General features: G+C 43.8%; 1 protein-coding gene across 3 annotated transcripts in view; it reads right to left on the reverse strand.

Moving 5' to 3' along the window:
* The window catches only part of UBR2 (ubiquitin protein ligase E3 component n-recognin 2), a 55609-nt gene extending 51329 nt beyond the window's left edge, over positions 1-4280 (reverse strand). For 2 of the 3 annotated variants that reach the window (XM_038130942.1, XM_038130941.1), the window contains exon 1: positions 3920-4280. In XM_038130942.1, the coding sequence (XP_037986870.1) occupies positions 3920-3997 (78 nt within the window). In that variant the 5' untranslated portion in view covers positions 3998-4280. The remainder of the gene's footprint in view (positions 1-3919) is intronic. The other variant, XM_038130939.1, reaches the window with a different exon arrangement.
* Positions 4281-12789: the final 8509 nt, after the last annotated feature.

A 12789-nucleotide genomic window follows, 5' to 3' on the forward strand; every position in this document is an offset into this window, starting at 1 on the left:
ATGCAGGGACAACACGAGGAACTGACCACACCCCCCATTCTGCATCCACCTGTGCTGCTCACGGGAGGAGGCAGGGAAAACATGAGAGAACTTGACCCAGGGAAGAAGAGAAGGATAGGCGGAAGGTGTTTTTAAGATTTGCTTTTGTCTCTCATTACCCTACTCTGATTTGACCGGTGATATACAAAATAAAATTTTCCCCTAGTCCAGTCTGTTTTGCCAATGGCAGTAATTGGCGAGTGACCTTTCCTGCTCCTTATCTCCACCACAAGCCTTTTGTTGTATTTTCTCCCCTCTCCAGCTGGGGAGGGGAGTGAGAGAGCAGCTTTGGTGGGTATTTGGCACCTAGCCAAGGTCAACTCACTACAATTCTCCTAGTCAATCAAATGTGAAAAACAATGTTGGCCGTTTTTAAAAGGCATCAAACCACTGAACTGCCCTAAGCCACTTACAAACTCACAGCTTCTCCTAGTTTGTTTTTTTTTCCCCAGTATATACACAGAGAATAAAAAAGTACTCGAGGACAACATTTGTTTTATTTCTGCCTTGTGGATAACAAATTTAGAAAGGTTTAAACTGTACGTTAAGACTGCAAGGTTTTTATAAAGAACAAATAGGAGCAAGCAGATATTGCAAGTGTCCATTGATTAAATCTTGTGTTACATAAACAGCCTCAGCATGCCATTTCTCATTATAAATGTGACAACCAGATACCCCCTGGCAGCCTCCAAAAAAAAGAGTCCAAAATCAACATAAAACTGTACATGAAAATGCAGAATTAATTATGCCAAAATAAATGGGTTTGGTGATCAAATATTAGAGCTTGATTTACTCTGAATTATTTATAATTTACTCTAAAAAACTTATGTTTGAGATAACACAGTTGTAGTAAGTTCCTCGGGATACAGACATTCAGAGTCAGCTGAGCATCTGTGCAGATTAGCTGCATTTTCACCTTTTTTTAAATATATTGAAGTAGTTTCATTTATTAGATATGTTTTTCTGAAGTAGAACTTGGTATTTTAAAAAACCCTAATTTATCAGGGTGCTTTCTTCACTTCTCTTTTCCTAAGTTTGACTAAATCTTTCTATACTCATCTAGCTTTGATGGTAAAAGCCCAGTTTTTTTCCCAAGGAAGTCCATGGGAAGAGGTTGCCAAAAAGCAATAGTCAAGAATCTATAAATCTACGGATTATCTCACCATTCCCACCATGATTCAGAGAATACCATAGGAAAAAAAAAAGATTAAAAAGTAAAGTTTTAAACAAGAATTTAATTTTTCCCAGCAGTTCATTCATCTTTCCTCTCCTTTCATCAGTTTTGCCAAATTGCTACTGCTGCCAGGAACCAACTCAATCACAGTGGCAGTGACTTAATCTTTTCCATGATTTCCATTTAATAAGCTTGGTTTTGCATTATTTTCTATAGCATATACTAGTTATTAAACTGCAGGATTTTTTCAGCAAAATATCTTTAACGTCAGTCTTTTAATTCAGCAGTATATTTCTATTTCAGCAGTATATTGCTATTCAGCAGTATTCAGCAGTATATTTCTAATTTCTATCTAGAAAACACACAGTGCATACTAGCTACACTACAAGCTCAGACAAATACCTAAGCAGAGAAAATTCTTGTTCCTCGAGTGAATGGCTTTCCCATCCCAAAATCCTGGGAGTAGCTGTCTGAGAGTTAGGTGTGGCAAACACCTAAATCTGTTTGTGAAGCCAGTTCTGTACACATAACTGCGCACAGAGTTTGGAAAATCAGATCCTGGATGAAATAATATCAGAAGGAAATCCAGGCTACTAGGACAAGGAAAGAGATGCGACTCTAAGAGCTGCCAAGAAGGCAACTCACAGGTCTGCTGTGCACGTACGACTGTTAATAGGTCCATACACATAGGTATACATACCTTGTACTGCCTTTCTAAAACGCTACCTGGGGAGCACTGAACTCCAGAAAAACTACTCAAAACTTTGGAATTTGTTGTTCTGTCATAAAAGCATTCTGCATTTAGGGAAGATTTCAATTAGTATTTGTCTTTCTTCTAACCTGAAATCACACACAAGACAAGCTAATATTCTACTCTCCCAAGAGAGGTTTTTTATTAAAAAGGGAAGTGTATTCCTCTTCACATCCTCCCTCCTCACACTTATGCTTCTGCAACAACTTTAACTGCCCTGGGGAAAAAAAAAAAAAGTGCAAAGTATTGATCAAACAACACCTTACATAAGTAAATACCTAATAGTTCATCAGGGTTTCTATTAAATTCCCATCTAAGTAAGAGATACCAGGAGAAGAAAATGTAGAATTTTGTTCTCAAACAAAATGTAGAATTTGTAATAAACCATAAAATAACTAACTTCTCTGTTTCAAAAGCTAAAAGGTACAATTTATGGGGTTTTTAGCTCCACAGAAAAATAAATACTTGCAATGTAGGCTCATGTCATGTTAAAGAGAACTTATTTTTATTATTTTTGTTCTTTGGAAGTTTATCATTAAGTTGTTGCCATGACAAACTGAAGCTTTAAGTGCTGCAACTATTGCTTTGGGATACTATTTGTTTTGTTAATACTGGGCTATCAGCAAAGTAATGCTATCAGCAAAAGAAGCAAAAAACCCACACTAGATTTAAATGATAGATTTCAGAATTGGAGCTTGTGCAGGTGATGACAAATAAAAAACAAGAAAGAATTGACTACATTTAAGATGGCACTGCTACCTACAGCAAATTCCTAAACACAATTCCCCTGAGTGCATGATTGACTTGAGTGTACCTACAGTGTGACCCAAAAAAAAAACCTGCTATTCACATAGACAAGGTAATTTGGGCTCAATTTGGACTATTTTATAAATGTTTGATGGAATTATTTGGTTTGCTGTAGAGAAGAAGCAAGACTAATCCTGGAGCTAAACTAGCTAGGATATAGCTAACTGTGCACATTTGCCCATCTAATCATACCTTTGTCTGCACTGAAGATACACAAGCATAATCTGAGGATAATCTGAATTATAACAGTCTTTTATTTTCATTTGGAAAGCAGCCAATGTAATTCCCATTGAGACACACACAGACAGCTCTTCAAGGTTTTATCCTACCCCTATGCACATGAGCAGTCTCAAAAATTTAACACATACATCCTGTTCCTCAAATGCCCAAGTGTCTAAATGGACAAACATTTATGTCAGAAACAAAACTTCCTCCTAAGACTTCACCCTCGACACTACATTCCTCTTTCAACTACTCTTTGTAAGACCAGGAAAAGTATATAAACAGAAGTAGATTTCTTCAAGTGTTACACTGATTTTACTAGTATTTCCTCTACAAACACCCCATTCTAATAATGCTAAGATTAACTACTGCAAGTTTTTTCAGAACCACATCTTAAATAGTGAGGAGGAAGGAAGAATCCTGTAATGGCCCTTTAACACTGAAAAGCGTATTTGGGGTCAGACATCCACCGAAATTAACAGGGAGGGGGGATCTCCTCAGGTCTAGGCGTGATTGCCGGCAGAGAGAGGCGAAGGGGCAGCAGAGGCGGAGGAACGTAACTTCAGGAAGCAGTTAAGGAAGGGGCGAGATGCCCGGCCGCCCCCGGCAGGGGATGGCCACGTCCAGGCGGCTTCCAGGGAGCCACCTGCGCCAGCCGGCACAACAGGAAAAGCTGGCTGGTCGCTGCCATGGACTTCGGCTGCTGCAACAGCGACGCTGGCGACAACAGCGCGCTGAGGCCACAGCGGGACACCGCTGCCGGCCGGGGTGCCCTCGGAGCCAGCCCCGGCAGGGACACCCCCTCGCGGAGAGCTCGCTCGCCCCGCGGAGCGGCCTCGCCCGGCCTCGGGAACGGCTCCTCAGGCCGGTGCGCGCCGCGGCCTCCGAGCCCCCACTCCCTCCCCGCGCCGGGCCCGCCGCCTCACCACGGCGATCTCCTCGGCGGAGCACTCCAGCAGGCTCTTGTCAATGGCCTGCACCTCCGCTTCCAGGTCCGCCGCCATCTTCTGCCTCCTCCTGCCCCCTGCCCCGCGCCGCCGAGGCCGAGGCCGGGACAGCCGGAACGGGGCCCGGGCGGCCGCCTAGCCCGGGGAACACACACTTCCGCCCCGCCTCCCGCACGTCACCGGCCGCCGCGCCGCGTTCTGGGGGCTGCAGTCCTTCCGCGGCGCTGCCCGGCCGGCGCACGGCGTTCCGTGCCCGCGGCGTGCTGCGGAACCTGCGGGGCCAGGCCGGCGGTCGGTGCCCGCCCCCGGCCGCCTCCGCGGGCCGCCTGCCCTTCTCGCCTCACGGAATCGTAGGATCGCGGGATGGGTCAGGCTGGGAGGGACCGCGTCTGGTCCAACCTCCTTGCTCAAGCAGGGTCATCATCCCAGTGCACTCGGCACGGGTTTTCTTTCAGACGGTTCTTGAGTATCTCCAGGGAGGGAGACTCCACAAGCTCCCTAAGCAATCCGTTCCAGTGCTCAGTTACTGCACTGTAAAGAAGTTCTTTCTCAAGTTCAGGTGGAAGTTCTGTGCATCAATTTCTACCCCTTGCCTCTTGTCTCATTGCTCAGCAGCACTGAGAAGAGCCCAGCTCCATCCTCTTGACGCCCACCCTTCACACCCTGGTAGACATTGATGAGGTCACCTCTCAGCCATCTCTTCTTGAGGCTGAAGAGGCCCAGCTCCCTCAGCCTTTCCTCATAAGAGAGATCCCCCAGTCCCTCAGTCATCCTCACTGCCCTCCGCTAGACCTGCTGCAGAAGCTCCGCATCTCTTTTGTACTGAGGAGCCCAGAACTGGACACAGCACTCCAGATGAGGCTTCACCAGAGCTGAACAGAGGGGCAGGATCACCTCCCCTGACCTACTGGCAATGCTCTTCCTAATGCACCCCAGGATTTTGTTGGCTGCCTTGGCCACAAGGACGCTGCTGGCTCATGGACAGCTTGCTGAACAGCAGCGGCACCAGCTTGCTGTTCACCAGTCTCCCCCAGTGCAAAGCGATGTCTGGGACGGGGTGCGGCTGGCAAAGCTGCGTGCCCCCCTCAGCTGAAATGCCCTTGTCAGCAATGCCAGTGGGCAGCAAGGGCTTCCTGGAAGCCTCGACATTCCATGCAGGTGGAAAGAAAAACTGGTAAATTATATGAATGCGGCATCTATGGCTTTAAGACAAGTGTTACTAAAAAGCAGAAGCTATAAATTCTGTTGCTCAGCTTCCAGGGGGGACCCAAACTGAGGCCTGGCTTGCTCACTCAAGTGGGGAGACCAGCCTGCCTCTCAAAAAATAAGTCACCACCATGAAACTGAGCAAACAATCATCCTCCATAACTCCTTTTCAGCACATACAGGCTCAGCATCTTGCGAGGCCTTTCTGAAAACCTGTTGTACCACTGCTGTACCCATGGGCTTGCCTTGCACCTTTGTAATTACAGCTGGGCCCAAACCAAGCAGACGTGTCTGACCATGCGTGCAGCCACGGGGCACCTGAGCGTGCTGAGGTTTAAAAACACACCTTCCTTCACTTGCTGGCAACTTCTGCATGGACATAAGCATTGTGCACAAACTGAGTACTTTTCTACCTTGCACCTCCTAACAGCCTTCATGGATGAGATAAGGACCCACCCAGCAGGACCCTAACCTAGCAAACCCTGCTGAGGAAATCTCTGCTCTGAAGAATTTACACTTCCAAATCTAGACAATGCATAGGAGGGGAATAAACAGGTAGGAAAGCCAGACCAAGTCATAACTGCCTTCTAGTACTAGCTGAAGGCACCTTAAAATGTTGCCTTTGCCAAACAGTGCTAAGTTACAGCAAAGCTGTGCATTGAGAGTGAGTGCCCCTTCGCATCTTATATTCCTTAAAACTTTGTAAGCATTCTCACACTGAGTATGCATGGTTGCTTCTTCCTTTTTTATCTCTTTTTCTCTCCCTTGTCCTCATTCTTCCCTCAATTAATAATTTACATATTGAGTTTCCCAAGAATAAGCATAAATTCCTTTTGTATGTACCCTTCCTATAAGCAGGGTACGTATTTTACTGTATTTATTTTTATCTCCTTTGCCACTTCTTAAGTAATTGTTCTTAAAATGCAGAAAATAATTATATATTCCTTAGAAGATCAGTCAAGCCCACACTATTTCTCATTCATGCAGTGTGCATGCCTAAGGAATACAGAACATGAATCTTCTTTGGAAAATAGCACAGGGTAAAGGAAAGCTGTATGACTTAATTGTTTCCCTTTCTGGGCTGCATGAAGAAAATGTTAGAAAAATCCTGGAATTTACTAATGTGAAAAGCATCTTATTTTCCATGCAAAGTGGGCAACCCAAACAGAAATTACCCTACAAAGCCATTATTTCAATATGAACACGACAACTTTCTGAGTATCATTTTTACAGCTTTGGGAAGAATTTTCCATAATATTTAACCTGTGCCATATGCTTTATAAGCAAAGACACTATTCAAATTCAGGAGTAATAATTAAGGTTGAGGAGACTGCCTTTATCTTCTGCCAAAAAGCCTAAGTCTTACCAAGTCAATTATCAGATAGAAACTGAAAGAGAGAAATAGAGGCAATTTTAATGTTTCAGCAGGGTTAATAGTAAACCTTCATGGCATTTCTCTGCTCTAGCTGAGATGTTTCTGGGTCTTACCATGCTTTCAACACACAAGATAGCCCATAGAATGCTACGGACCATGGTCATGAAACATGCAGATGTCATCTACCTCCTGACCTATCTGTTCAAGCACTGCTTGCCTCTGGCATTAAAAATAAAAAGAAGAAAAAAAAAAGTAACCAAAACCTAAGTGATAGTTTGATTTGGGATCAATTAACTTCAATGAGTATTTTTAATAAATGCTGTGTCCGTTAAGAACACAATGTAAAAAGGTGCCCTGGTTTGACCCCAGGCAGCAACCAAGCACCACGTAGTCGCTTGCTTACCCCCTAACCAGTAGGATTGGGGAAATAATTGGGAAGGTAAAAGGTAGAAAACTTGTGGCTTGATATAAAGATAATTTAATGGGTAAAGTAAAAGCTGAACTCACAAACAAATAAAAACAAGGAATCAATTCACTGCTTCCCAAGGGCAGGCAGCTGTTCAGCCATCTCCAGGAAAGCAGGGCTTAATCACATGTAGCATTTATTTGGAAAGACAAACACCATCACTCAAAAAGTTCCTCTGTTTTCCTTCTGTTCCCCATTTTATACACTGAGCATGACATCCTATGGTCTGGAATATCCCTTTGGTCAGTTGGGGTCACCTTTCCCAGCTGTGTCTCCTCCCAACATCCCATGCACCCCCAACTTACCAGCGGGGCAGCACAAAAAGCAGAAAGCTGTGTAAGCCCCTCTCAGCAATAACAAAAAACATCTCCATATTATCAACCCTGTGCTCAGCACAAATCCAAAACAGAGCTCCATACTAGAGAACCACTGGGGAAAAAAAATAACTCTACCCCATCCTAAACCAGCACAATAGGCATAATTGGGGAAATATTAATTGTCACAGGGGAGACTGATGGTTCCTTTCTTACATCTGTTTTGGAAGGTACTAATGAAACACCCACTAGAGGACTGCTTCTCGATGCACCAGAACTCACCCATGGCAGCCAAGCTGAAGCCCAGCTGGTTTGAAAGAGAAAGGACCTCCAGTAGAGGATGCTCCAGAGGACTCAGCATACAATAATTCTTGTTATCCTGGCTGTATGTGGCTTGAACACGATCATCTTCAGGGCCTGTTGCATTTGCAACTAGAAATTGATGAAATCAAGAGGTAAGGGGATGTTGGAGGGAATTTTTAAGCAGCTGTTTGCTGGTGTGTTCACTGTACCTTAGATGCAGTCGATATGACATCACTGTAATAATTTGAATGTAAATAGAAAATTACTGCATATCTAGACTGCAGGGATAAATGTCTATAAAGAAGACTCAGAAAAACAACGTGCTATTTAATGGAGTTTTCTGGAAATCATTATGAAAGGTGAGTCTTGTGAGAAGGATTCAGAAATGTTTCAATTCTCTGTGAAATGTTACCTGGTACAGTTAAAAAATATTTTAAAGGCACTTCCGTGGCTTTTCACTAAAACAGTGATGCACTTGCAACTTGAGGTTTAACTATTAAAGCAAATGATCAGCATTTTGCTGCATGAAGTTGATATTACATATCTATATCTAAAAACATCACTTTGAAAAGACATTTGTATCTCCTAAATCTTCCCTAAGTCAGCAACCCTTTCTACCGAAAAAAAAAGCGTGTGTCTAAATGTAGAATTCCGGTTCGTATTTTCAGTAACAGTAATTTTGATGAAACTGTTTGCTTAGTAGATAGTGAATGACCAAAGCAGTGATTTTTACATAGCAAATACAATTTTTAAAGCCATTATCATTTACATGGTTTCCCTCCCTTCCTTTTCAGTGCCAGATGAGGTAGGTTTATAGTCACCATCTCCTTCATAGTCTTCAAATAAATCCCGATGGTAATTCTTTTATTTCTGTACTGCCAATTCCAAAGACAAATTATGCTGACCAAAATAGAATTTTCCCTGTGATAATGTTAATTAAAAGATGAATTGTGAATGAGGTGAACAATGACACCCAGTACTTGGTGGATTGATAAGACATAGTTCACTAAGCAAGACATTATTCAGAACAAAAGAGCACACGATAATCTGCAAACATAGGTTATTTTAGGAATTTGGTTCAGAACTAGAGTATTAAAAATACTATCTGACAACCTGTAGGCAATTCTTTGTTCCTTGGAGGCACTAGTGCTATAATATCAGCCCTTTTAGCAATAAATCCAAATAAGCTTATTTCTTTTCCCCGCTCTGTCTTTGCATGAGCTTAGATTACAAGTGTATAATATTCTAAACATGATGTCAAGGAAAATTATTTTTAAAAATATACTGAAAGCAGAGCATATTGCATAATAACAGCAAATATAGGAGGCATAATGAAAGCATAAAGATACTGTGGCCATGTTTCCGTCTGGTGAACGCTCTCTGCAAGTCTAGCAAAGGCAGTTACATAACTGATTTTTATTGCATTAGGCAACAGCAATATTGCTAAGCAAACCAATCTGCAGAATTAGAAAGCTTCTTCCACAGTAGAAATGAAGAAAAAAGACAGAGGAAGGGCTCTCACTTACATCCAGTAAGAAGGCAGGGCAAGAGGATGTGTATCTTCATTAGTGGATCATGTCAAGGGGACAACATGATTTATTTTCATCATGCAGTGGCTTAAAAAAAATACAGTGCCAGCTCAGTCCATGATCATTTCACTGCTTTCTGCAGCGTAACGTGTCAGCAGTCTAGAGCTCAAGCTGGTAAGTTAAAACATCAACCTCTAAAAGAGATTTAACAGGAGCTAAGATAATAGTCTCTAATGAATTGCTCAGGGGGAAAAACTAACATGGAAGCAAAGGGGAAAAAAAACTGCACATGCAAAAATGTGCCTGATCTCATCTGTTTTCTCTGTAAATTCAGAACACTGCTAGTGTGCATTTAGACATAGCAGTTAATACAGGCTGGGGGATGAATAGATCAAGAGCAGCCCTGCTCAGAAGAACTTGGGGGTGCTGGTGGATGAAGAGCTGGACATGACCCAGCAATGTTCACTGGCAGCCCAGAAAGCCAAATGCGTTCTGGGCTGCATCAAAAGGAGCCTGGGCAGCAGGCTGAGGAAGGGGATTCTGCCTCTCTGCTCCCTTCTGGTGAGACCCCTCCTGCAGTGCTGTGTCCAGCTCTGGGGTCCCCAGCACAGGAAGGACATGGACCTGTTGGAGGGAGTCCAGAGGAGGCAGCTGAGATGGTTAAAGGGATGGAGCATTCCTCCTGTGAGGAAGTGCTGAGAGAATTGGGATTGTTCAGCCTGGAGAAGAGAAGGCTTCCGGGTGCTCTAATTGTGGCCTTCCTGTACCTGAAGGGAGACTACAAGAACGATGGAGAGGGACTTTTTACAAGAGCCTGTAGTGACAGGACAAGGGGGAATGGATTTAGACTAAAGAGAGTAGGTTTAGATTATGTATTAGGAAGAAATGCTTAATTGGGAGGGTAGTGAGGCACTGGAACAGGTTGCCCAGAGAAGTTGTGGATGTCCCATCCCCGGAAGTATTTAAGGCCAGGTTGGATGGAGCTCTAAGCAACCTCGTCTAGAGGAAGGTGTCCCTGCTAACAGCAGGGGGTTTCAAACTAGATGATCTTTAATGTGTCTTCCAACCCGAACCATTCTATGACTTTAGGATACAGAGAGGTCTGTGAGCTGGTAATAAGAAAGTCTGCCTTTGTGGCTCAGAGGTGGTCAGCTTTAACACTTAGGAATGTGCAAGAACCACTTGAAATTTGTTCTGTGTAGCTAACGTCCTTTCCCTGCACTTATTGATGGCAATGAATGTACAAGCTTCTGTTGCAAGCTTCCCCTTCGCAGGACTTTCTTTCACGTGGTTGACTACTTTTCAAGTTTGAACAAACTCAAATATTCTTGAGACTTCTGCCACTAATGTTTGCGTGGCAAACAAAGTGGCAGGAAGGGGGCGTACACAGAGAGACGGTCAGCCATATGAAGTGTATGAAGTGCAACTGTTGATGCTGTGTTGCCGTAGGTCCAGACCTTTAGAACCCTTGCACTAAGAGCGAGCAGCCACGGCATTTGGCATCCACTGCAGCTCAAGCAAGTGCACTGTCAAAGCTCAGGGTCCCAAAGCTGCTCCAGCGGGTGTAGGATGTGGTGGGGTAGGCAGGTTAAGCAGTCCTGCTGAGCCATGCCCGCTGTGGTGGCTCCCTGCAGGAGCCTCCGGCGGCAGGCGAGGGAAGAGCCCGCTTCTCCTTGCTCTCCCCGCTGCCGGCGCCAGGTGTCGGCAGGCGGCGCGGGCACGGCGCTGCAGGAGCGCCCCTCTCCCGCCGCTCCAGCCTGCGCTCCCAGCTCCCGCTCGCTCCAGCCTGTAACCGGAAGGGTGTGGGTGGGTGCTGGGGCTGGAGCAGCCGTGAGACTTCACTTTTTAATTTTTCCTCCCCTCTCAAATCAAGCGTTAACTGCTTAGTGGCTGTTAACTTCGGGAAATTCAAGGCATTTTTGAAATGAGTCAGATGTTAGAAGAAGAGAAATGTGCTATGCAGTGCATGGGGGCCACGAATTTGGGTGGTAGGAGAGGCAGGACAGGGAGAAGGCAGAAGTGGCCAAGGAGTTGCCTGCAGAGATGAATGGCAGGATGAGTGCTGCAGTTACCCTTTGGGAGAAGAAACTGGAACAATCTTCTGTAGCAAGGTCTCTGCCTCAGCACTGCAGAGGAGCTTCTGAGTGTGGGGAGCAGCTGGGCATCCGACGGTGACACTCAGTGACAATGCTTGTTCTTGACTGATGGAGACCGGAACTGATACTGAACCACTGGAGAAAGAGTTCTTGATTCCGTCTGAAGCCACATTTATGTGCAGTTATGCAGGGGATGCACAAAGGAAATGGGAACATACAGCCAACAAGCAGAAGCAGGGTGGATGAAAGATTTATCTGGGAATATGAAAATGCTTTGAACAAGTGAACTAACTCTTCTTCTTTTCCCCTTCATTCACACAACGGAGCAATTTTAAATTAGAACAGGTTGTAACAGATTTAATTTAGATCACCATGGTGCCTAGTATAATGCTACAGCATATTCCAGTTTATCTTTTTTCCTGATTTTAAAGGGCTAAACAGTTTTTAAATTGTGGATTTGTTGTAGAATGTATGGCTGCTAGGCAGTCCTAACCAATTAGAAATTTTTTACTGCACCATGATTAATTTTGTTAGATAAAACTACTGAAATACAACTGAAGGTGGAAATAAAAAGCATTTAAGTGCTCTACAGTCATGATTTACTCTTCAGAGATGCATTTAACGCTGTCTCCGGCAGAACAGCTTCATCCATTTTCCAAACATTCATTTGTTTATTTCAAGATTAGTCTCAGTTATAAACAGACATTAAATCACCTCCAGGCCCTAATACATTGTAATGAAGTATTGTAAACCATGTAGTATGTTGGTTTAAACAATGTAATCAGAAAGCAACAAAACCATTTTCTCCTGGTTCTTGCTGGCTCCCTGACTTCTGTCTGTTCAAAGAAAAGTTCTTTTTAGTCTGTAAATGTCAAGGTCACTCAGAGGTCAAGTTTGTGCTTTTGAGCTGTGGTTCCTTTCAGGTTATTTGCTTTGTTTTATTACTAAAAGGAACCATCCATTTTGGCATATAGAGCAAAGAAGTCATGTAATCCTATTAAATACAAAACCAACATGTAGAAATAATGGTGAGGGTTTGACAATTGCACAAAAGCCCCCTTTTTCTGCCCATAGTTAAGCTTGCAGTGAGTAATTAATGGTCATTCCATGAGCCTGTCTACAGTGGGAAAACTGCCTAACTAGTTTTCAAAACACTTGCTCAAAACTGGCCGAGAGCCCCTTCTGGGCAAGCTGGCATCCTTCTACTGTGATGCTCAGGAATGGGAGAGGGACAGAAGCACCTACCTGTTGCTTTCCAGCTCAGAGCAGAACATGGCACAGGAGGAGACAGGCACAATCCTAGGCAGAGGATCCTTGGAACCAGAGAGGATTAATTAACAAAGAAGGAGGAAAGCATCTTTGGAGAGTTAAGGATAAAAGGAGGTATTTTAAGTTATTAGAAAATAAACTTGCTTTGTTGGCAGGAAAGAGAAGTCGAAAGTGGAGGTTACAGCATGCAAGTTGAGAAGTAAGTGGATCATTATGTACTGGGCACAAAAACTAAGACATAAAAAATTAACAACAAATAGCTCACTAATTTCCCTATGAAGAATGTTTATG

This window comes from Motacilla alba, chromosome 3 (assembly GCF_015832195.1).
Source record: "Motacilla alba alba isolate MOTALB_02 chromosome 3, Motacilla_alba_V1.0_pri, whole genome shotgun sequence".
Classification (NCBI taxonomy): domain Eukaryota; kingdom Metazoa; phylum Chordata; class Aves; order Passeriformes; family Motacillidae; genus Motacilla; species Motacilla alba.